Source organism: Ammospiza caudacuta, chromosome 30 (genome assembly GCF_027887145.1).
Source record: "Ammospiza caudacuta isolate bAmmCau1 chromosome 30, bAmmCau1.pri, whole genome shotgun sequence".
Classification (NCBI taxonomy): domain Eukaryota; kingdom Metazoa; phylum Chordata; class Aves; order Passeriformes; family Passerellidae; genus Ammospiza; species Ammospiza caudacuta.
The window spans coordinates 4,284,627-4,310,714 of record NC_080622.1 but is presented as its reverse complement, the minus strand read 5'-3'; the positions used below and the strand labels follow the sequence as shown (position 1 = coordinate 4,310,714).

The 26,088-nt window shown below is 48.3% G+C and overlaps 2 protein-coding genes across 2 annotated transcripts in view; both read left to right on the top strand.

The window, feature by feature from the left end:
- The first annotated feature begins 98 nt into the window (after window positions 1-98).
- On the top strand, window positions 99-13,721 carry POLR3C (RNA polymerase III subunit C). The gene is made up of 15 exons (XM_058821612.1): window positions 99-152; window positions 297-497; window positions 2,455-2,710; window positions 4,735-4,914; window positions 5,430-5,518; window positions 6,077-6,181; window positions 6,987-7,079; window positions 8,074-8,154; window positions 8,890-8,941; window positions 9,826-9,886; window positions 9,972-10,122; window positions 10,932-11,033; window positions 12,602-12,651; window positions 12,736-12,885; window positions 13,527-13,721. Exons 2-15 carry the CDS (start codon window positions 351-353, stop codon window positions 13,606-13,608), a joined length of 1,599 nt encoding a protein of 532 aa, XP_058677595.1. The 5' UTR covers window positions 99-152; window positions 297-350; the 3' UTR covers window positions 13,609-13,721.
- Window positions 13,722-15,398: 1,677 nt separating this feature from the next.
- Window positions 15,399-26,088, top strand: part of SNX27 (sorting nexin 27) — a 30,288-nt gene continuing 19,598 nt past the window's right edge. The window contains exons 1-3 of the mRNA XM_058821613.1: window positions 15,399-15,658; window positions 22,747-22,978; window positions 24,402-24,594. Coding sequence (XP_058677596.1) covers window positions 15,399-15,658; window positions 22,747-22,978; window positions 24,402-24,594 — 685 coding nt within the window. The remainder of the gene's footprint in view (window positions 15,659-22,746; window positions 22,979-24,401; window positions 24,595-26,088) is intronic.

The following is a 26,088-nucleotide window of genomic DNA, read 5'->3' as shown; positions in this document are numbered from 1 at the left end:
GGCGGGAAGCGGAAGGGCGCCCCCTGGTGGGAGCCGCCCATTGGGAGCCGGGCAAGGCCGGGTGGCGGCAGCGGAAGTGACGTAGCAGGAAGCGGAGCAGGACGGCGCCGTTGTCATGGCGGCGGTGATGGCGGCCTAGGCCGGGTCCGGTGGTGAGAGCGGGGGGCACACCGGGACACCGGGACGGGGAAATCCCGGCTGGGGGGACACGGGACCGCGGGGACAGCGCTGATCCTCCCTCGGGAGGGGATCTGCAGCAGGGTCAGCCTCTGTCCCGTCTCTCTCCATCCATCCAGCTGTTCGTTCTTCCCTTCCTCCCGTTCCGTTCCCGCGATTCCGGAGCCGCCGCGATGACCCAGGCCGAGCTCCGGCTCTGCTCCCTCCTGCTGCGGGAGCATTTCGGGGAAATCGTGGAAAAAGTCGGGAATTCCCTGCTCCGGACGGGCCCGCGGCCGCTGCGGCTCCTGGTGGGGGACACGGGGCTGCTCCCGGATCAGGTACGGGGCGGGAGGGGATTTTAATATTAAAGTGATCTCATATCGTTTGGAATTAACCGGAAAATATTTGAAATTGCACGAAATTAATGTGGAAGCAATATGAAATTATTGGAAGTTAATATGAATTTAGAATTAATTTGAAATTGATATGGTTTTATTCCCATTAACAGGCACGGGGTTATTCCCACTAAAAGGAATGGGGTTATTCCCATTATTCCCATTAAAAGGCACGGAGTTATTCCCGTTCAAAGGGATGGGGTAATTCCCATTAATCTCATTAAAAGGGGCAGGTTTATTCCCATTAAAAGGGCTGAGATAATTCCCATTATTCCCATTAAAAGGCATGGGGTAATTCTCATTATTCCCATTAAAAGGGATGGGGTTATTCCCATTAAAAGGGATGGGGTAATTGCCATTATTCCTATTAAAAAGGATGGGTTATTCCCATTAAAGGGAATGGGTTTAGTCCCAGTATTCCCATTAATAGGAATGGGGTTATTCCCATTATTCCTAATAAAAGGAATGGGGTTATTCCCATTAAAAAGAAATAGGTTTATTCTCATTATTCCCATTAACAGGCACAGGGTAGTTCCCATTAAAGGGGATGGGGTTATTCCCATTGGGGTAATTCCCATTATTCCCTTTAATAGGGACAGAGTTTTTCCCATTGAGAGAGCTGGGGTAATTCCCATTATTCCCATTAACAGGCATGGGGTTATTCCCATTATTCCCATTAAAAGGGACAGGGTAATTCCCATTATTCTCATTAAAAGGGATGGGGTAATTCCCATTATTCCCATTAACAGGCATGGGGTTATTCCCATTATTCCCATTAAAAGGGACAGGGTAATTCCCATTATTCTCATTAAAAGGGATGGGGTAATTCCCATTATTCCCATTAACAGGCATGGGGTTATTCCCATTATTCCCATTAAAAGGGACGGGGTAATTCCCATTATTCCCATTAACAGGCATGGGGTTATTCCCATTCTTCCCATTAAAAGGGGTGGGGTAATTCCCATTGTTCCCATTAACAGGCATGGGGTTATTCCCATTAATCTCACTAAAAGGGGCAGGGTAATTCCCATTATTCCCATTAAAAAGGGCAGGGTAGTTCCCATTATTCCCATTAACAGGCATGGGGTAATTCCCATTATTCCCATTAACAGGGACGGGGTAATTCCCATTATTCCCATTAACAGGCATGGGGTTATTCCCATTCTTCCCATTAACAGGCATGGGGTTATTCCCATTCTTCCCATTAAAAGGGGTGGGGTAATTCCCATTATTCCCATTAAAAGGGACAGGGTTGTTCCCATTATTCCCATTAAAAGGGATGGGGTAATTCCCATTATTCCCATTAAAAGGGACAGGGTAATTCCCATTATTCCCATTAACAGGCATGGGGTTATTCCCATTATTCCCATTAACAGGCATGGGGTTATTCCCATTATTCCCATTAAAAGGGATGGGTTATTCCCATTATTCCCATTAAAAGGGACAGGGTTGTTCCCATTATTCCCATTAACAGGCATGGGGTTATTCCCATTATTCCCATTAAAAGGGATGGGTTATTCCCATTATTCCCATTAAAAGGGACAGGGTTGTTCCCATTATTCCCATTAACAGGCATGGGGTAATTCCCATTATTCCCATTAACAGGCATGGGGTTATTCCCATTCTTCCCATTAACAGGCATGGGGTTATTCCCATTCTTCCCATTAAAAGGGGTGGGGTAATTCCCATTATTCCCATTAAAAGGGACGGGGTTATTCCCATTGGGGTAATTCCCATTACTCCCTTTCATAGGGACAGAGTTATTCCCATTAATAGAACTGGGGTAATTCCCATCATTCCCATTAACAGGCGCAGGATAGTTCCCACTAAAAGGGCCCAGTTTAATTAATTATTTTATTATTTTTTGTTAATTACTCCCGCTCCAACCCGCGCCCCGCAGGTGAAGAAGGCGCTGTGCGTGCTGCTGCAGCACCAGCTGGCGCGCTTCGAGGCGCAGCCGCGGGGCTGGGTGGAGTACGAGGCGCGGCGCGAGCGCGTCCTGCGCATCCTGCGCTACCCCCGCTACATCTACACGGCCAAGGCGCTCTACGGGGACCCCGGGGAGCTGCTGGTGGAGGAGCTGCTGCTGCACGGGCACCTGCCCATGAGCGCCGCCGTGGCCAGGGTGGCCGATCGCCTCACCGAGACCATGGAAGGTGGGAGAAACTCAAAACAATGGGGTCTGGGAGTGGTGAATGGGACCAGAGATACTGTAGGGTGGCCGATCGCCTCACCGAGACCATGGAAGGTGAGAGAGAAACTCAAAAAATGGGGTCTGGGAAAGGGGAACGGGATCAGAGATACTGTAGGGTGGCTGATCACCTGACCGAGACCATGGAAGGTGGGGGAGAAACTCAAAAAATGGGGTCTGGGAGTGGTGAATGGGACCAGAGATACTGTAGGGTGGCTGATCACCTCACTGAGACCATGGAAGGTGAGAGAGAAACTCAAAACAACGGGGTCTGGGAGTGGAGAATGGGACCAGAGATACTGTAGGGTGGCCGATCGCCTCACCGAGACCATGGAAGGTGGGGGAGAAACTCAAAACAACGGGGTCTGGGAAAGGGGAACGGGATCAGAGATACTGTAGGGTGGCCGATGGCCTCACTGAGACCATGGAAGGTGGGAGAGAAACTCAAAACAATGGGGTCTGGGAGTGGTGGATGGGATCAGAGATACTGTAGAGTGGCCGATCGCCTCACCGAGACCATGGAAGGTGGGAGAGAAACTCAAAACAATGGGGTCTGGGAGTGGAGAATGGTCAATGGGATCAGAGATACTGTAGGGTGGCTGATGGCCTCACTGAGACCATGGAAGGTGGGAGAAACTCAAAACAACGGGGTCTGGGAAAGGGGAACGGGATCAGAGATACTGTAGGGTGGCCGATGGCCTCACTGAGACCACGGAAGGTGAGAGAGAAACTCAAAACAATGGGGTCTGGGAGTGGAGAATGGTCAATGGGACCAGAGATACTGTAGGGTGGCCGATCGCCTCACTGAGACCATGGAAGGTGAGAGAGAAACTCAAAAAATGGGGTCTGGGAAAGGGGAACGGGATCAGAGATACTGTAGGGTGGCTGATGGCCTCACCGAGACCATGGAAGGTGGGAGAGAAACTCAAAACAATGGGGTCTGGGAGTGGAGAATGGGACCAGAGATACTGTAGGGTGGCCGATCGCCTCACTGAGACCATGGAAGGTGGGGGAGAAACTCAAAAAATGGGGTCTGGGAGTGGAGAATGGGACCAGAGATACTGTAGGGTGGCCGATGGCCTCACTGAGACCATGGAAGGTGGGGGAGAAACTCAAAACAATGGGGTCTGGTAGTGATGAATGGTCAATGGGACCAGAGATACTGTAGGGTGGCTGATGGCCTCACCAAGACCATGGAAGGTGGGAGAGAAACTCAAAACAATGGGGTCTGGTAGTGATGAATGGTCAGTGGGATCAGAGATACTGTAGGGTGGCCGATCGCCTCACCGAGACCATGGAAGGTGGGGGAGAAACTCAAAATAATGGGGTCTGGGAGTGGAGAATGGGACCAGAGATACTGTAGGGTGGCCGATTGCCTCACCGAGACCATGGAAGGTGGGAGAGAAACTCAGGAAAACGGGATCTGGGAGTGGTGAATGGTCAATGGGATCAGAGATACTGTAGGGTGGCTGATGGCCTCACCGAGACCATGGAAGGTGGGAGAGAAACTCAAAACAATGGGGTCTGGGAGTGGTGGATGGGGTCAGAGGTACCATAGGGTGTTCTTTGAGGGACCCAGAGGAGCTGCTGGTGGTCCCTTGAGCTCTGCGGTGACCAGGGCGGCTGATCGCCTCACTGAGACCATGGAAGGTGGGAAGGAAACTCCTCCATCCCCAAAAAATGGGATTTGGGACTGGGTTTAGTTGATGAGTGGGATCAGAGTTACTTTAGGGTGTTCTCAGCCAGGCTCTGCTGGTGGCCACGGTGTCCCCGTGTTCTCCTGAGCCTCAGGAACATCCAGGATCTGCTCTTGGACAGGTCGTGGAGACCACGGATGGTGGGAAGCTCCTTAAAACCCAGGGCTTTATTTGGGTTTGTGAATGCGCCAAAGGCTCTGGGGGTGGCGTGGCAGTGAGGACACCCCGACCACGTTCTCCAAAGCCTCAGGAGCATCCCACACCCACCGGCCGTGTCTCTCCTCCCACCCAGACGGGAAAACCATGGACTACGCGGAGGTGTCCAACACCTTTGTGCGCCTGGCAGACACCCACTTCATCCAGAGGTGCCCCACGGCCCCAGAAGTGCCCCCAGATGGCAAAGTGCCACCAGCCCCTGCCCTGAGCATCGCTGACAAGGACATGTACGCGGTGCCCCGCCTCAGCCTCGTCGGTGAGACCCCGAAACCCCAATTCTGGGCTGGCAAATTGGGGATTTTTTGGGTATTGACTGCTAGGATGAAGTAGAAGTTGTTGATTTATGTTATGTATAAATGAAATTTTAAGTTTTGAAAATAGTTTCTAATTAATAATTTAAATTTTAAAAATTATTCTTAAATTATTTTTAAATTATAATTTAAACTTTAAAAAATATTTTTTAAATTATAATTAAATTGTAAAAATTTATTCTTATTTAGAATCTATAATTTAATTAAAAATATTTTTTAATTATTTAAAAATATTAAATAAATTTTAAAATTATTTTAAATTATTTAAAAATTATTACCTAAATTTAAAAATTATTTTGTAATTTTATATTTTATATATATATAATTATATATTATTTATGAACTTAAATATTTACAAATTATTATTTAATTTAAAAATGAAATGATTTTAAATTTATTATTTAAATAAAAAAATTTAATACTATTTATATATATTTAATATAATTTTTGGGGTTGACAGGGAAAGGGAAGAGGAGACGCTCGTGTGACGAGGAAGAGGAGGGAGAGCACAAAGCCAAAAGGCAGAAGCAGGAGGGAGGAAGCTCAGAGGTACTGGCAGTGCTGAGATCCATATTCCCAAAACATCTTCTGAGGAAACCAGGAATTGTGGTTTTTCTGGCTCTTTTTCATTATAATTTTTTGTGGCTCCTTTCTCTCGTTTTTATGGCTCCTTTTCACCGTTTTTCCCATTAAAAGGGATGGAGTTATTCCCATTAAAAGGAATGGGTTTAGTCCCAGTATTCCCATTAATTGGGATGGGGTAATTCCCATTTTTGTGGCTTTTCCCTCGTTTTCCTGGCTGCCATCCCTCAGTTTTGTGGCTGCTGTTCCTTAGCTTCCTGCCCCATTTCCCTCTCCTTTCCTGCCCCATTTCCCTCTCTTTCCCCCCTATTTTCCTGCCCATTTCCCTCTCTTTTCCTGCCCCTTTCCCCCCAATTTTCCTGCCCCATTTCCCCCTATTTTCCTGCCCCATTTCCCTCTCTTTTTCCCCTATTTTCTTGCCCATTTCCCTCTATTTTCCTGCCCCATTTCCCTCTCTTTTCCTGCCCAATTTCCCTCTCTTTTCCTGCCCATTTCCCCTCATTTTTTGTCCTTTTTCTCCCCCAGGCTCCCCCAGATGATGGCATTTACTGGCAGGTCAACCTGGAGCGTTTCCATCAGCATTTCCGTGACCAGGCTCTGGTCAGTGCCGTGGCCAGCCGGATGGACCAGGTCTGTGCCTGCCCCTGGGGCTGTTCCAGATCTAATTCCAGCTTTTCCCACTCCAATTCCTGCTTTTCCCACTCCAATTCCTGCTTTTCCCACTCCAATTCCTGCTTTTCCCTCTCTAATTCCTGCTTTTCCCTCTCTAATTCCTGCTTTTCCCACTCCAATTCCTGCTTTTCCAGCTCCAATTCCTGCTTTTCCTGCTCCAATTCCTGCTTTTCCCTCTCTAATTCCTGCTTTTCCAGCTCCAATTCCTGATTTTCCTGCTCTAATTCCTGCTTTTCCTGCTCCAATTCCTGCTTTTCCCTCTTTAATTCCTGCTTTTCCCACTCTAATTCCAGTTTTCCCACTCTGGAACTGAGCTTTTCCCACTCTAGTCCCTGTTTTTCCTGCTCTGATTCCTGCTTTTCCCACTCCTTTTCCCGCTCTAATTCCTGCATTTCCCCCTCTAATTCCTGCTTTTCCCACTCCTTTTCCCCCTCTAATTCCCACTCCTTTTCCCCCTGAAATTCCCATTTTCCCAGCACAGACCAGCAGTGAGGTGGCGAGGAATTTCCCACTCTAATTCCTGCTTTTCCCACTCCTTTTCCCCCTGTAATTCTGATTTTCCCAGCACAGACCAGCAGCGAGGTGGCGAGGAATTTCCCCCTCTAATTCCCACTCCTTTTCCCCCTGTAATTCCCATTTTCCTAGCACAGACCAGCAGCGAGGTGGCGAGGTATTTCCCCCTCTAATTCCTGCTTTTCCCACTCCTTTTCCCCCTCTAATTCCCACTCCTTTTCCCCCTGTAATTCTGATTTTCCCAGCACAGACCAGCAGCGAGGTGGTGAGGACGATGCTGCGCATGAGCGAGGTCACCACGGCCTCGGGGGCCTCCCACACTCAGCCCCTCTCCTCCAATGAGGTGGGTCCTGGAAAAGCTCTGGAATCCTCCTGGAACCCGAAATTCTGAGAATTTCAGGCTTTTCTGGGTTGGAAAGGACGTTGGTTTGCTTTTCAGAACAGTATTAATGTAGTTAATAATATAAATATATGTATAATATACCATACCATAATATACCATACCATAATATACCATACCATAATATATAATATATAATATATATTATGTATTATATATATATCAATTATATGTAATATATGCTTATATGTTATATATAAGCATTATATATAATTATATAAATAACATATAAGTATATATAATATATGCATCATATAATTATATATATTATATATATAATTATATATATTATGCTTTTATATATAATATATATGGTGTTTATATATAAAATAATATACAAAGAGATATGGTAAATAATTATTATATATATTGTATCTTATATAATTTTCTCTATATTATATAATATATATTCTGTTTTATATATGTTTTTTGCTTTACTAAATAATATATAATACAAAAATATATTGTTTAAAATATGTTAATATATTAAATATATTGGTAGTAGTATTAGTAGTAATAGTACTATTATATAATTATATAGTATACAATACTATATAATAAGATATTAATATCTTATTATATACTATATAATTTCAGATATTATTATATTATTCTATTATATTTTATGATATTCTATTATATTCTGTTCTATATATTTTAATGTGTTATATATTATAATATATAATAACATGTATATTTATATAGACATATAAAGATATATTATATATAATTCTAATATATTAATTATATATATTACATATTTTATAAGATCTCTGCATATTTTATAACATATAATATATAACGTATAAAATGTAATAAACATCTATAATCTCTACACATTTAACCCGAATCCTAACCAAAACACGAAAAAATAGATAAAATGCAATTTTAACCCTTGAAATCCCTTGACATTCCCTGTTGTTTTAATATTTTTTAGATTTTCAGGTCTCTCCCAGCTGGGTACAACATTGGGAAGCAGGTGCTGGACCAGTACCTGGCACTGCTGGCTGATGATCCGGTGAGCCTGGGCCTTTAATTCCATTTTTCCTTCCTTGTTCCTCTGCCTGAGGCTAAAACATTTTTTACTGAGAGTTTAAGGAAAGTTTTTAACAGATACTTAAAGATTTTTAAAGTTATTGAACAGATATCAAAGACATTGAAATTATTTATCAGGTATTAAATAGAATTCTGTGTTCTATTTTGCTGACATTGAAGGTATTTAACAGGTGATGAAGATTTTTAAATCAATAAAATTTATATATTATATGATATTATATGATATGATATGATATGATATTATATTATATTATATTATATTATATTATATTATATTATATTATATTATATTATATTACATTACATTGTATTACATTGTATTACATCACATTATATTATATTATATTATATTATATTATATTATATTATATTATATTATATTATATTATATTATACATTATATATAAAATATATTTTATTTATTTATTTTCTATCAGGTATTAAATAAAATTCTGTATTCTATTTTATTGGCACTGAAGGTATTTAACAAGTGCTCAAGATTTTTAAGAATACTTGAGTTATTTAACTTATAATCCATAAAGTTTTAACGCTATAGTTATAATTTTAAGTTAAAGTTATAAAAGTTGCAATTATAAGTTAAAGATATTTTTCCCCTGGAATCTTCTCGCTCTTCCTACTCCAAGTTTGAAGTAAAATTCCAAATTTGAGGTAAAAAATCCAAATTTTGTCCCTGCAGTTGGAGTTTGTGGGGAAGTCGGGGGACAGCGGAGGGGGCACCTACACTGTCAGTATCCTTTGGGGTGATTTTGGGGGATTTTGGGCAGATTTTGGGGTGATTTTCAGGGGATTTTGGGAGTGATTTTGGGGCCTATTTTGTGGAGAATTTGGAGGATTTTCTGGGGGTTTCAGGATAATTTGGAGGGGAATTTTGGGGTAGGGATTTTGGGCGTATTTGGGGTGACTTTGGGTGATTTTTGGGTGATTTTGGGTAGATTTGAGGGATTTGGGGGTGATTTTGGGTAGATTTGAGGTGACTTTGGGGGAGTTTTGGGTGATTTTCAGGGGACTTTGAGAGTGATTTTCAGGGGATTTTGGGCAGATTTGAGGACGATTTTTTGCACAATTCTCCTTGACCTCAACCCCTCCAGACCTGCACAAGGCCCTGGTGTCCCTGGTCATGTCAGATTTGGGCAGATTTGAGGAATTTTTGGGGTGATTTTTGTGTGATCTTCAGGGGATTTTGTGAGTGATTTCTAGGGGATTTTGGGAATGATTTTTAGGGGATTTTTTGGTGATTTTCAGGGGGTTTTGGGAGTGGTTTTTAGGGCATTCTGGGAGTGATTTTGGGCAGATTTTAGGTGACTTTTGGGGGGATTTTTGCACAATTCTCCTTGACCCCAACCCCTCCAGACCTGCACAAGGCCCTGGTGTCCCTGGCCATTTCAGATTTGGGCGGATTTGAGGGATTTTTGGGGTGATTTTTGTGTGATCTTCAGGGGATTTTGTGAGTGATTTCTAGGGGATTTTGGGAATGATTTTTAGGGGATTTTTTGGTGATTTTCAGGGGGTTTTGGGAGTGATTTTTAGGGGATTCTGGGAGTGATTTTGGGCAGATTTTAGGTGACTTTTGGGGGGATTTTTGCACAATTCTCCTTGACCCCAACCCCTCCAGACCTGCACAAGGCCCTGGTGTCCCTGGCCACGGCCACGCTGGAGTCCATCGTGGAGGAGAGGTGACCAAGGGGACCTGGAGCCCCCTCCTGAGCTCCCCCCAGCCCCTTCCCCACATCCCTCCCTCACTCCCACCCTCCTGGGCAGGTTTGGCTCTCGCTGTGCCCGGATTTTCCGGCTGCTCCTGCGCAAGAAGCACCTGGAGCAGAAGCAGGTGGAGGATTTTGCCATGATCCCAGCCAAGGAGGCCAAGGACATGCTCTACAGGATGCTCTCAGAGAACCTGGTGGCCTTGCAGGTGAGGGGTTTGCCCAGGTGTGACAGGTTTTGGGCACTTCTGAGTGATCCCACCTGGAATTTGGGCCCTGTTTACTGAGAATTTGAGATTTTCTGTGCTGCCAGGCACTGACCCCGCAAGTGAACACTGCCTGTGACCCAAGGCTGGGGAGAAATCTCCCAAAATTGAATGATAGAACTGGGATTGTGGGTGTGGAGTTTGAATAGAAGTGTGGAATATCACAGGGTGGAAAACTTAAGAGTTTGGGGTTTTAAAATATAGGAAAAAATATAAAACAAGATGGGGATTTTAGGGTGGAGGCTGGTCCTTCACTTTCTTCTCCTCCTTCTCCTTCTCCTTTTTCTCCTTCTTCACCTTCTTCTCCTTCTTCTTCACCTTCTCCTCCTTCTTTTTCTCCTTCTTCTCCTTGATTTTGGGTGGTTTTGTGTAATTGGATTAAAAAGTCCCCATTGCAGGCCGTGGGTGGTTGGTTATTGGGTTAAAAGTAAAAATAATTCAGGTGTCATTTCTTAATTGGGCAGTTTATCCTTTAAAGGCCTTGCAGAGAGAGAGAGAGAGAGACATAGATCTCCACTTTTAGTTTGTTAAAGTGCTGTAAAACTCAGAGTTTGTGAGAATGAACAGAGATAAAAATTAATGAATTATTATTTGCATCTAAAGAAGAAATTCCATCTCACACATTTAATCCCAACCCTGGCAAAGAGAAGCGAAGGCTCCACAGGGAATCCTGAGGGGGAGGGAACACAGGGACACCTCCAGGGAAGGGGATGTTTCCAGTTTGTCCCCACCACCCCTCTGCCCTTGCACAGGAGATTCCCAAGACCCCAGACCACGCTCCGTCCCGCACCTTCTACCTGTACACGGTGAACGTGATGGCTGCTGCTCGCATGCTGCTCCACAGATGCTACAAGGTGAATCCCAAACACCACAGGTGCTGCTCCTGGTCTGTCCAACACCACAGGTGCTGCTCCTGGTCTGTCCAACACCACAGGTGCTGCTCCTGGTCTGTCCAAGATCATGGGTCCTGCTCCTGGTCTGTCCAAGATCACAGATCCTACTCCTGGTCTGTCTGTCCAAAATCACAGGTCCTACTCCTGGTCTGTCCAAAATCACAGATCCTGCTCCTGGTCTGTCCAAAATCTGTCCCCGCGTCCCCCATTGCTGTCAGTGACTGTCCCCGTGTCCCCCATCGGTGTCAGTGACCGTCCCTGTGTCCCCCATTGGTGGCAGTGGCTGTCCCCGTTGTGACAATGACTGTCCCCATGTCCCCCATTGCTGTCAGTGACTGTCCCCGTTGTGACAATGACTGTCCCCCTGTCCCCCATTGCTGTCAGTGGCTGTCCCCGTGTCCCCCGTCGGTGGCAGTGACCATCCCTGTGTCCCCCATTGCTGTCAGTGGCTGTCCCCATGTCCCCCATTGCTGTCAGTGGCTGTCCCCGTGTCCCCCATTGCTGTCAGTGGCTGTCCCTGTGTCCCCCATTGCTGTCAGTGGCTGTCCCCGTGTCCTCCATTGGTGGCAGTGGCTGTCCCCGTTGTGACAATGACTGTCCCCATGACCCCCATAGGTGACAATGACTGTCCCCGTGTCCCCCATCGGTGTCAGTGACCGTCCCTGTGTCTCCCATTGCTGTCAGTGACTGTCCCCGTGTCCCCCATTGCTGTCAGTGACCGTCCCTGTGTCTCCCATTGGTGGCAGTGGCTCTCCCCGTGGTGACAATGAGTGTCCCCTTGTCCCCCATTGGTGACAATGACTGTCCCCATGTCCCCCATTGGTGACAATGGCCGTCCCCATGTCCCCCATAGGTGACAATGGCCGTCCCCATGTCCCCCATAGGTGACAATGACTGTCCCCATGTCCCCCATTGGTGTCAGTGACCGTCCCTGTGTCTCCCATTGGTGGCAGTGGCTCTCCCCGTGGTGACAATGACTGTCCCCATGTCCCCCATAGGTGACAATGGCCGTCCCCATGTCCCCCATAGGTGACAATGGCCGTCCCCATGTCCCCCATAGGTGACAATGACTGTCCCCATGTCCCCCATTGGTGTCAGTGACTGTCCCTGTGTCTCCCATTGGTGGCAGTGGCTCTCCCCGTGGTGACAATGAGTGTCCCCTTGTCCCCCATTGGTGACAATGACTGTCCCCATGTCCCCCATTGGTGACAATGGCCGTCCCCATGTCCCCCATAGGTGACAATGGCCGTCCCCATGTCCCCCATTGGTGTCAGTGACTGTCCCTGTGTCTCCCATTGGTGGCAGTGGCTCTCCCCGTGGTGACAATGAGTGTCCCCTTGTCCCCCATTGGTGACAATGACTGTCCCCATGTCCCCCATTGGTGACAATGACTGTCCCCATGTCCCCCATTGGTGACAATGGCCGTCCCCATGTCCCCCATTGGTGACAATGGCCGTCCCCATGTCCCCCGTGGTGTTCCCCAGTGCTCCCCTCACACCGCGCTGCCTTCTCCCCCGTTCCTCCCGCAGAGCGTGGCCAACCTGATGGAGCGGCGGCAGCACGAGATGCGCGAGAACAAGTGAGCTCCGTTGGGGGTGCTGGGCTGGCACGGCGGGCACGGCCGCCACCGCCACCCGCCCGCGGTGTCCCTGTCCCCTGGCAGGAGGCTCCTGGAGAAGTCCCAGCGGGTGGAGGCCATCCTGGCCTCCATGCAGGCCACGGGGGCGGAGGCGGCGCAGCTGCACGAGGTGGAGGAGATGATCACGGGCCCCGAGAGGCAGCAGCTGGAGAACCTCAAACGCAACGTCAACAAGTGAGGGGGGGACCGTGAGCACAGGGGGGGAGGAGGGTTTGGATCTGAGTTTCAGAAGGCTTGATCTGTTATTTTATTATATATTATATATTATATATTATACATTATATATTATATATTATATAATATATAATATAAAACTCTTACAGAAAGGATTAGATAAAAGAGAGAAACTCTTAAGGAGAGGATTAGATAAAAGAGAAAAACTCTTAAAGAAAGGATTAGATAAAAGAGAAAAACTCTTAAGGAGAGGATTAGATAAAAGAGAAAAACTCTTAAAGAAAGGATTGATAAAAGAGAAAAACTCTTAAAGAAAGGATTAGATAAAAGAGAGAAACTCTTAAGGAGAGGATTAGATAAAAGAGAAAAACTCTTAAGGAAAGGATTAGATAAAAGAGAGAAACTCTTAAGGAAAGGATTGATAAAAGAGAAAAACTCTTAAGGAAAGGATTGATAAAAGAGAAAAACTCTTAAAGAAAGGATTAGATAAAAGAGAAAAACTCTTAAGGAAAGGATTGATAAAAGAGAAAAACTCTTAAGGAAAGGATTGATAAAAGCTGGGATGGGAGCAGGGGTGGGGAGGGCCCTGGGGACCCTGTGGGGACCCTGTGGGGACCCTGCCCATCCCTGTGTGTCCCCAGGATCGACGCCAGTGAGAACCAGGTGGATGAGACCATCTTTGTGCTGGAGTCCTTCATCGAGAGCACCATGAAGAGGCCGTGAGGGACGGGACAAGGACAAGGACAGGGACAACAAGAGGGACGAGGATGGCGGTGGGGACAGGGAGCAGATGCCTCTGCCCGCAGTGCTCGTGCTGCTGAGGAGAATAAAGGAACACTTGGTAATAACGCGCCTGTGTGTCAGGATCCTGATGGCAGATTGCAGGAGCTACTTGGCACCGCCAAACCAGCCCCGTAGCTGCTGGGGGGGGGGGGGTTTGGGGCTGTCCCAAAATTAGGGTCACCGCCTGCTGGGAGTGTTTTGGGGCTGTCCCAAATTTAGGATTGCTGTGTTGTACTGCTGGGAGTGTTTTGGGGCTGTCCCAAATTTAGGATTGCTGTGTTGTACTGCTGGGAGGGTTTTGGGGCTGTCCCAAATTTAGGATTGCTGTGTTGTACTGCTGGGAGGGTTTTGGGGCTGTCCCAAATTTAGGATTGCTGTGTTGTACTGCTGGGAGGGTTTTGGGGCTGTCCCACCATTGGGATCACTTCCTGCTGGGAGGGTTTTGGAGCTGCCCCAAAATTAAGGTCACTGTGTTGTACTGCTGGGAGGGTTTTGGGGCTGTCCCAAATTTAGAGTCGCTGCCTTGTGCCGCTGTTGGGGAACATTGGTGTTCTAGGGGTGCAGTTAAGGGTGAGCTTAGGGTTGGGGTGAGGGCTGCTGCACCTGGACCCTAACCCTAAGGGGACACACAGGACATGGGGACAGACAGGACACAGAGACAGAAAGACACGGGGACACAGGGACAGGGCACACAGGGATAGACAGGCATAGGGACAGACAGGTATGGGGACAGAGGACACTGGGACAGACAGGCACACAGGACACGGGGACAGACAGGAGCATGGACACACAGGACATGGGGATGGACAGGCATGGGGACACATAGGACATGGGGGACACAGGATATGGACACAGAGGATGCAGGAGCCATGGAGACACACACAGGACATGGACACAGAAGAGGACACATGGGGACACACACAGGGGCCTCATGGGGACACGCAGAACTGTTCTTGTGCTCCTCTCTGCCACGAGTGACCGAGGGTGACGCTGCCCCCGCCATGTGACGGTGACAGTGCACGGTGACCCCACAGGTGTCACCCCGACACCCCCAGAGCCCCTCCGCAGGGACTTGGGGTCACGCAAGTGACGTCACCGCACTGCACCGCCGCAAACAGCGCCCCCTTCCTGTTCCCAGGGAAACCGCACCCCCCGTTTCCATGGCAACACACACCCCGTTCCCATAGCAACAGCATCGCATCGCCATGGCAACAGTCCCCCGTTTCACGTCAGCAGCCCCCTGTCCCCACGCCCTCAGCCCCCCAATCCCATGGCAACACCACCCTTCTGTTCCCATGGCAACAGCCTCCTCCCCGTTCCCATGCCCACAGCCCCTCGTTACCATGGCAACAGCCCCTCCCATTGCCATGCCTACACCCCCCCTTCCCACGGTAACAGCCCCCCAGGCCCATGGCGCCTGTAGCCCCCGTTCCCATGGTAACAACCCCTCGGTTTCCACGGCAACACCCCCCCTTCCAATGACAACAGCCCCGTTCCCATGGCAACACCCCCATTCCCACGCCCACAGCGCATGCGCCGCGCTGTCCCCGCCTCTCCGCCTCTGACTGCATTTCCCATCATCCCCCGCGGCCCGCGGCGCGCTAACGGCTCTGGGCAGCTCCGCGGACTCCATTTCCCATCGCTCCCCGCGGCAGGGACGGGAGGGGCGGGTCCCTACGGCGGCCGTCGCGGGCCCGGTCTCGTGACGCGCGCCGTGCGCGGACGCCAAGATGGCGGACGAGGAGGGCGAAGCGCGGCCGGGGGCGCGGAACGGGGCCGGGGAGGGACCCCCGGGCGGGCCCCGCGTCGTCCGCATCGTCAAGTCCGAGTCGGGTTACGGCTTTAACGTCCGCGGGCAAGTGAGCGAAGGCGGGCAGCTGCGCAGCATCAACGGCGAGCTGTACGCGCCCCTGCAGCACGTCAGCGCCGTGCTGGGCGGAGGAGCCGCCGACCGCGCCGGGGTGCGCAAGGGGGACCGCATCCTGGAGGTGTGAGTACGGGGGGGCCGCCCACCCACAGCCCCCCGGCAGCCGGGCCCGGGAACGCGCCCCACACACACGGGCAGTCCCGGGGGAGCGGGAACTGAGCGGGAATGGGGGTCCTGAGGGGGCTCTGGGGGGGCTGGGGGCGATGAGGGGGCTCTGGGTGCGATGAGGGGGCTCTGGGGGCCATGAGGGGGCACTGAGGGGCCCGGGCTGAGGGGACACCGAGCCCTTGGTGCGGTGTTGGGGTGCTGAGGGGCTCTGCAGGGCCTTGGGTGAGGGTGTCATGAGGGGGATTGAGACCCCCCGGCTCTAGGAGGGATTTGGGGGGGTCGTGAGGGGGCTGAGGATCGTGTGCTGAGGAGGGACTGAGACCCCCGGCCCTTGCTGGGGGTTTGGGGGGATCCTGAGGGGGCTGAGCGCCCTTTGGTGAGGTTTGGGGGGCTCTGAGGGTCCCCTGGTGAGGGTGTGACTGGGGAGGAGGGGGAGCCCCCGAACCTTGGGGGGGATTTGAGGGATCGTGAGGGGGGTGAGGGTCCCATGGTAAGGGTGTCATGGGGTGAGGTGAGACCCCCCCCCAGCCCTTGAGGGGATCTGAGGGGGCTGAGGGTCCCATGGTGAGGCTGTGGTGAGGAGGGGATGAGCCCTTGGTGCGGTCTGGGGGCGTTCTGTGAGGGTCCCTTGGTGAAAATGTCGTGAGGGGGGTGAGACCCTCACCCCTTTTTAGGAGTTTGGGGGGATCCTGAGGGGGCTGAGGATCCCTTGACGAGGGTGTCATGGGGTGGGGTGAGACCCCCGGCCCTTGGAGGGGATCTGGGGGTCCTGAGGGGGCTGAGGGTCTCTTGGCGAGGAGCCGATGAGCTTGGTGGGGTCTGGGGGCGTTCTGTGAGGGGGATGAGGGTCCCTTGGTGAAAATATCATGAGACCCTCGCTCCTTTTTGGGAGTTTGGGGGGTCCTGAGGGGGCTGAGGATCCCTTGACGAGGGTGTCATGGGGTGGGGTGAGACCCCCGGCCCTTGGAGGGGATCTGGGGGTCCTGAGGAGGCTCTGAGGGGGCTGAGGGTCTCTTGGTGAGGAGCCGATGAGCCCTTGCTGGGGTCTGGGGGCGTTCTGTGAGGGGGATGAGGGTCCCTTGGTGAAAATATCATGAGACCCTTGCTCCTTTTTAGGAGTTTGGGGGGTCCTGAGGGGGCTGAGGATCCATTAGTGAGAGTGTCATGAGCCCTTTGTGGGAATTTGGGGGGTCCTGAGGGGGTTGAGGGTCCCTTGCTTGAGACCCCCGGGCCTTTGTGGGAATTCGGGGGCTGTTGGGGATCCCTTGGTGAAGGTATCATGAGACCCTCACTCCTTTTTAGGAGTTTGGGGGGATCCTGAGGGCACTGAGAGTCCCTTGCTGAGGTTATGATGAGCTTTGAGGGGGTTTTGGGGGTGTCCTGAGAGGGCTGAGGGTGAGAGGGAAGTTGAGCCCCCAACCCTTTGTGGGAATTTTGGGGGGGATCCTGAGGGGGCTGAGGATCCCTTGGTGAGAATGTCATGAGGGGGATTGAGGGGAATTTGGGGGGGGTCCTGAGGAGGGGGCTGAGCCCAAACTGAGCCCCCCCCAACCCTCATTGGGGGTTTTAGGGGGGGGGTCTTACAGGAGGAACATGGGGACGCTCCTGGGGAGGTCACGAGGGAATTTTTAGGGATAAAATCCTTGGATTTCAATGTGGAGACTCCTAGGAAGGGCAGAGGGAGCATTTTTAGGGCTAAACCCCTCAGATTTCAGTGTGAGGACCATCCTGGGGAGGGCAAAGCAGCATTTTTAGGGATAAACCCCTTGGATTCCAACCTGCAGACACTCCCTTCCCATTCCTGCCTCTCATATTCTCCAGCTGCTGCTTTTTCACACCCAAAATTGTAACTTTAACCCAGAAAACACCTTCCCATGGGAATATCCCTGCTGTGTGGAAACTCATCTTCTTTTCCCCCTAAAAAAAAAAAAAAAAAAAAAAAAAAAAACCCCTTAAACTTTGTTTTTGGGCTGAAATCCCTCAAACCCCAGCGCGGGGTTCGGTTTTCAGGGATCCCTCTGGATCCTCCCACGGTCGCACTTCGCTCCGGGTCGGTTAAGTGCAATTACTGATTAATTCCAGGGATTTCCGAGCTGCAGGAATGTTTTGCTGCCAGCCTGGAAGTCCAAGGGGTGTGAGGAGCTGCCCGTGGCCGGTGAATCCCACAGAAATCCCAGCTGGGATTTGGCTCTGTCCCAGCTGACCCAAATTCCCGATTCTTTCATTTTTTTTCCGTGCAGGAAAGCGCTGGGAGCAGGAGGAATTCTGTACCTGGATGTGCCAACTGGGGGAGCAGCGTTCCCAGGCTGAGGGGGGAGGGTTTTGTGGGCACTGGGATGAAATTTTCCCTCATTTTTGAGCGTTTTGGGGAACACTTAAAACACTGGGTTTGGCATGAGAGAGAGGTGCTGGAATTTTGGGGTTCAGTGGCCGGTCCCAGGTGAGGGCTGGGGGATGGTGTGTGAAATAATTAAGCCCTGGGGTTAATGATGGTTAATGAGGGTTTGCTTGTGGTCTCCCAGTCCTGGAATCCCTATGGGAGGTGGATGGATTGGGAATTTCCTCTTGGTTTATCCATTTATTTCCTTGGAGAAGTGGCTTTAATTTGTCCCTGTGTCCTGTAGGGCTGCCAGGTTGGCTCTTGCTCTATTCCAGTATTGATGTATCCCAATATTCAATATTCCAGTATTTATGTATCCCAATATTTCAATATTCCAGTATTCCTGTATCCCAATATTTCAATATTCCAGTATTCCTGTATCCCAATATTCAATATTCCAGTATTCCTGTATCCCAACATTTCAATATTCCAGTATTGATGTATCCCAATATTCAATATTCCAGTATTCCTGTATCCCAATATTCAATATTCCAGTATTCCTGTAGCCCAATATTCAATATTCCAGTATTTATGTATCCCAATATTTCAATATTCCAGTATTCCTGTATCCCAATATTTCAATATTCCAGTATTCCTGTATCCCAATATTTCAATATTCAAGTATTCCTCTATCCCAATATTTCAATATTCCAGTATTTATGTATCCCACTATTTCAATATTCCAGTATTTATGTATCCCAATATTTCAATATTCCAGTATTTATGGATCCCCATATTTCAATAATCCAGTGTTCCTGCATTCCAATATTTCAATTTCCCAACAGCCTTGTTTTCCAATATTTCAATATTCCAGTATTCCAATTTTCCAATAGCCTTGCATCCCAATATTTCAATATTCCAATATTTCAATATTCCTATATTTCAGTATTCCTGTGTTCCAATATTTCAATATTCCAATATTTTAATATTCCTATATTTCAGGGTTTTTTTAGTAATCCCGCCTTCCAATATTTCAATATTCCAGTATTTTGATATTCCAATATTCCAATATTTTAATATTCCTATATTTCAGGGTTTTTTTTAGTAATCCTGCCTTCCAATATTTCAATATTCCTATGTTTCATTATTCCAATATTTCAGTATTGCAATATCCCAGTATTCCAACACTGCTGTATTCCTATTTCATTATACTTTAATACACAAATATTCCCATAACTCAATGTCCCCATATTCCAATATCTCTATTTTTCAATATTCCAGTATTCCGATTTTCCAATAGCCTTACATCCCAATATTTCAATATTCTAATATATCAATACTTCAGTTTTTTAGTATTCCTGCCTTCCAATATTTCAATATTCCTATATTTCAATATTCCAATGTTTCAATATTCCAATATTTCACTATTTCAATATCCCAGTATTCCAACATTGGGGATTCCTATTTCCCTATATTCCAATAATTTAATGTTTCTATATTCCAATATTCCAATGCTTCAATATTCCAATATTTCAGTATTGCAATATCCCAGTATTCCAGCACTGCTGTATTCCTATTTTCCTATATTTTAATGCACAAATATTCCCATAACTCAATGTCCCCATATTCCAATATCTCTATTTTTCAATATTCCAGTATTCCAATTTTCCAATAGCCTTGCATCCCAATATTTCAATATTCCTATATTTCAATATTCCAATATTTCACTATTTCAATATCCCAGTATTCCAACATTGAGAATTCCTATTTCCTTATATTCCAATATTTCATTATTCCTATATTTCAATATTTCAATATTCCAATATTTCAGTATTGCAATATCCCAGTATTCCAGCACTGGGAATTCCTATTTCCCTATATTCCAATACACCAATATTCCCATAACTCATGTCCCCATATTCCAATATCTCTATTTTTTAATATTCAATGTTCCAGTATTCCAATTTTCCAATAGCCTTACATCCCAATATTTCAATATTCTAATATATCAATACTTCAGTTTTTTAGTATTCCTGCCTTCCAATATTTCAATATTCCTATATTTCAATATTCCAATGTTTCAATATTCCAATATTTCGCTATTTCAATATCCCAGTAATCCAACATGGGGAATTCCTATTTCCCTATATTCCAATAATTTAATGTTTCTATATTCCAATATTCCAATGCTTCAATATTCCAATATTTCAGTATTGCAATATCCCAGTATTCCAGCACTGGGAATTCCTATTTCCCTATATTCCAATACACCAATATTCCCATAACTCAATGTCCCCATATTCCAATATCTCTATTTTTCAATATTCCAAGATTACCCGGTTCCCATCTTTTGCTCCAGAAACCAAAAATTCCCGAGTCTGGCAACACTGAACCCCCCTCATTTTCCTCAGCTCTGTGAAAAATCCCAACTCCTGGAATTCCTGGAGGAGGAAACAATAACCCAGGAGTCCCAAAATAGCTCTGATTTCCCTTCCTTTCACGGGAGCAGCGGGATCGGGGCGGGAAATCCGCTCTCCCGGCCACCCCCGTTCCTCCAGAGGGAACTCCCCAAAATCCAGGCCCTGGAGGAGCTGCCTGGCTGGGTTTGGGGTGTTCAGGGTGTCGATTCCGTGCAGGATTTCCTTCCCAGCTCCTGGAATTCCCAGCAGAACTTTTGGGGAGGTTGTTGTGCTCCTGAGGGATTCCTGCTGGCATTTATGGGGGATGTTTGGGATGTGGGTGCTCACCCGTGGCTCTGGCACTGCACAGCTCATCCCTATCCTGGAAAACCCCAAAGATCACCCATCCAAGGGTGTTTTCCGTGAAAAATCCACTCTTCCCCATCCTTATCCAACACCACGGGATGCTCCAGGTCCTTTTTCCATCCTTCCCTCCCAGATCCAGCATCCAGCTCCCGCCTGTGCCTTCCCAGGCTCTGGAACGCTCTGGAATCTGCAGGGACAGACAATGGGAGCTGATTGAGCTCTTGATTAACACCCAGAGTGTCAAACATCACCAATCCACCAGGAAGAGAAGCTCCATGGGAACTCAATGGGAATTTGGGATATTTTCCTGTGCAGGAACGGGGTGAATGTGGAGGGAGCCACCCACAAGCAGGTGGTGGATCTGCTCCATGGGAATTCCATGGAAATTTGGGATCAGTTCCCTTTAGGAATGGGGTGAATGTGGAAGGAACCACGCACAAGCAGGTGGTGGATCTGCTCCATGGGAACTCAATGGGAATTTGGGATCAGTTCCCTTTAGGAATGGGGTGAATGTGGAAGGAGCCACGCACAAGCAGGTGGTGGATCTGCTCCATGGGAATTCCATGGAAATTCCATGGAAATTTGGGATCAGTTCCCTTTAGGAACGGGGTGAATATGGAAGGAGCCACGCACAAGCAGGTGGTGGATCTGCTCCATGGGAACTCAATGGGAATTTGGGATATTTTTCCCTTTAGGAACGGGGTGAACATGGAGGCAGCCACACACAAGCAGGTGGTGGATCTGCTCCATGAACTTTGGGATATTTTTCCCTTTAGGAACGGGGTGAATGTGGAGGGAGCCACGCACAAGCAGGTGGTGGATCTGCTCCATGGGAACTCAATGGGAATTTGGGATATTTTTCTGTGCAGGAACGGGGTGAACGTAAAGGGAGCCACACACAAGCAGGTGGTGGATCTGCTCCATTGGACTTTGGGATATTTTTCCCTTTAGGAACGGGGTGAACATGGAGGGAGCCACGCACAAGCAGGTGGTGGATCTGCTCCATGGGAATTCAATGGGAATTCCATGGAAATTTGGGATCAGTTCCCTTTAGGAATGGGGTGAATGTGGAAGGAACTACGCACAAGCAGGTGGTGGATCTGCTCCATGAACTTTGGGATATTTTTCCCTTTAGGAACGGGGTGAACATGGAGGGAGCCATGCACAAGCAGGTGGTGGATCTGCTCCATGGGAATTCCATGGGAATTCCATGGAAATTTGGGATATTTTTCCCTTTAGGAACGGGGTGAACGTGGAGGGAGCCACGCACAAGCAGGTGGTGGATCTGATCCATGGGAACTCAATGGGAATTTGGGATATTTTTCTGTGCAGGAACGGGGTGAACGTAAAGGGAGCCACACACAAGCAGGTGGTGGATCTGCTCCATGAACTTTGGGATATTTTTCCCTTTAGGAACGGGGTGAACATGGAGGGAGCCATGCACAAGCAGGTGGTGGATCTGCTCCATGGGAATTCCATGGGAATTCCATGGAAATTTGGGATATTTTTCCCTTTAGGAGTGGGGTGAACGTGGAGGGAGCCACGCACAAGCAGGTGGTGGATCTGCTCCATGGGAACTCAATGGGAATTTGGGATATTTTTCCCTTTAGGAACGGGGTGAACGTAAAGGGAGCCACACACAAGCCAGTGGTGGATATGATCCATCAACTTTGGGATATTTTTCCCTTTAGGAACGGGGTGAACGTGGAGGGAGCCACGCACAAGCAGGTGGTGGATCTGCTCCATGGGAACTCAATGGGAATTTGGGATATTTTTCCCTTTAGGAACGGGGTGAACATGGAGGGAGCCACACACAAGCCAGTGGTGGATATGATCCATCAACTTTGGGATATTTTTCCCTTTAGGAACGGGGTGAACGTGGAGGGAGCCACGCACAAGCAGGTGGTGGATCTGATCCATGGGAACTCAATGGGAATTTGGGATATTTTTCTGTGCAGGAACGGGGTGAACGTGGAGGGAGCCACGCACAAGCAGGTGGTGGATCTGATCCGCGCCGGCGAGAAGGAGCTGGTGCTCACGGTGCTGTCGGTGCCGCCGCACGAGGCCGAGAGCCTGGAGCCGCCCGAGGAGCCGCTGGGGCCGCCCTTCTACGACTACAGCGAGAAGCAGGCGGTGCCCATCTCCATCCCCACCTACAAACACGTGGAGCAGAGCGGGGAGAAGTTCGTGGTGAGGCTCCTTTCCCCCCCTGGGAATGGGGGGGAATCTGTGGGTTTGGGGTTTTGGTTGTTTGTGGGGTTGTGGGGGTTGTTGGCGCTCAGTAGCGGGGTTGAAATGTGGGATTTTTGAAATGTGGGACTGTTGGAATGTAGGGATGTTATGGTATTGGAATGTTGAGGATAGGAATACAGGGCTGTTGGAATATTGGAATTTAGGAATATTGAAACAGGATTGTTGAAATATAAGAATATTGAAATACGGGAATATGGGACTGTTATGGTATGGGAATGTTGTAATATTGAACATAGTAATACAAAGTTATTGGAATATATTGGAATACAGGAATGCTGAAATTTAGGAATGTTGGAGTTTAGGGAAACAGGGCTGTTGGAATACAGGAATGCTGAAATTTAGGAATGTTGGAATTTAGGGAAACAGGGCTGTTGGAATATTGAAATTTAGGAATATTGAAATGTAAGATTGTTGAAATGTAAGAATGTTGGAATATAGGATTGTTATGATATAGGAATGTTGGAATATTGGACATAGGAATACAAGGCTGTTGGAATATTGGAATATATTGGAATATATTGGAATATATTGGAATATATTGGAATATATTGGAATACAGGAATGCTGAAATTTAGGAATGTTGGAATATTGAAATTTAGGAATATTGAAACATGGGATTGTTGAAATATAAGAATGTTGGAATATAGGACTGTTATGATATAGGTATGTTGGAATACTGAACATAGTAATACAAGGCTGTTGGAATATTGGAATATATTGGAATGCTGAAATTTAGGAATGTTGGAATTTAGGAAAACAAGGCTGTTGGAATATTGAAATTTAGGAATATTGAAACAGGATTGTTGAAATATAATAATATTGAAATATGGGAATACAGGAGTGTTATGGTATGGGAATGTTGTAATATTGAACATAGGAATACAGGGCTGTTGGAATATTGGAATGCATTGGAATATAGGAATGCTGAAATCCCAAAGTGAGATTTAGCCTAAAATCCCAAAATCTGGGACTTGGGATGCAACATGAGGAGTTTGGGATCTGTCAGTGTCCCATGGGAGGTATCCATGATCCCAAATCCCGACTTTTGGGGCTGTGGATGAAACATGGGGAGTTTGGGATCTCTCTGCATTCCATGGGAAGGAGCCAGGAACTTAAATCCCAAGATTTTGGGCTTTGGATGGAAAATGGGTGGTTTGGGACCTCTCAGTGTCCATGACCCAGAATCCCAAGATTTGGGATTTCTGAAGCCCTGGAATGCCAGGATCAGCAGGGACACCCCCAATCTCCAGCTCAGCACATTCGCCTCCTCTTTCCCCAAACCCTTCTCTCCAGCAGGGCACGGCTGAGCTGTAGGGAACATTGGGGAACATTTGGGAATTTTGGGGGGCTCTTTCCCCAGGTGTACAACGTTTACATGGCCGGGAGGCAGCTGTGCTCCAAGCGCTACCGGGAATTCGCCATCCTGCACCAGAACCTGAAGCGCGAATTCGCCAACTTCACCTTCCCGCGCCTGCCCGGCAAGTGGCCGTTCTCGCTGTCCGAGCAGCAGCTGGACGCCCGCAGGAGGGGCCTGGAGGAGTACCTGGAGAAGGGTGAGCTGCTCCCAGAGTCCCTCCTGGACCCTAAATCCATCCTCGTCCCAATCCTGCACCCCAAAATCCGTCCTCGACCCTAAATCTATCCTCACCTCAATCCCGCGCCCCAAAGTCCGTCCTCGTCCCTAAATCCATCCTCGGGCCAATCACACGCCCCAAAATCCCTCCTTGTCCTTAAATCCCTCCTCGACCCTAAATCCGTCCTCAGCCCAGAATCCCTCAGCTCAAAATCCCTCCTCGTCCCAATCCTGCACCCCAAAATCCCTCCTTGTCCCAAAATCCTTCCTCAGCCAAAAATCCTTCATCTCAAAATCCCTCCTCATCCCTAAATCTGTCCTCAGGCCAATCCTGCACCCCAAAATCCCTCCTTGACCCTAAATCCATCCTCGGCCCAGAATCCCTCAGCTCAAAATCCCTCCTCGTCCCAGTCCTGCACCCCAAAATCCCTCCTTGACCCTAAATCCATCCTCGGCCCGAAACCCCTCAGCTCAAAATCCCTCCTCGTCCCTAAATCTGTCCTCAGGCCAATCCTGCACCCCAGAATCCCTCCTTGACCCTAAATCCATCCTCGGCCCAGAATCCCTCAGCTCAAAATCCCTCCTCGTCCCAGTCCTGCACCCCAAAATCCCTTCTTGTCCCAAAATCCTTCCTCAGCCAAAAATCCTTCATCTCAAAATCCCTCCTCATCCCCAAATCTGTCCTCAGGCCAATCCTGCACCCCAAAATCCCTTCTTGTCCTTAAATCCATCCTCAGCCCAAAATCCCTCATCTCAAAATCCCTCCTCGTCCCTAAATCTGTCCTCAGGCCAATCCTGCACCCCAAAATCTCTCCTTGACCCTAAATCCATCGTCAGACCAATCCTGCAACCCAGAATCCCTTCTCAGCCCAAAAATCCACCCTCAGCCAAAAATCCCTCAGCTCAAAATCCCTCCTCAACCCTAAATCCATCCTCAGCCCAATCCTGCACCCCAAAATCCTCTCTCATCCCAAAACCCCTCACCCCAAAACCCCTCACCGGCATTCCCAGGAGGTGTTCCTGTTCCGTTTGTGGGTCTGCTCTGGGAGGTTTGGGGTGGTTGGGTGGGATTTTGGGGTGGATCCACCTTGGAGAGGTTCTGGATCCATGAGGGACACCAGGACATGGAGAACATGGGGTTAACGGTGACACTGGGGACAGGAGGTGACCCTGGGGACGCTCAGTCACCCTGGAGAGGTTCTGGATCCATGAGGGACATCAGGACATGGAGAACATGGAATTAACAGTGACACTGGAGGTGACCCAGGGGACAGGAGGTGATGCAGGTGACACTCAGGGCACTGCAGGTGATGGCCTGATTCACCTTGGAGAAGGTCTGGATCCATGAGGGACACCAGGACATGGAGAACATGGGGTTAACGGTGACCCAGGGGACAGGAGGTGACCCAAGGGACACTCAATCACCTTGGAGAGGTTCTGGATCCATGAGGGACACCAGGACATGGAGAACATG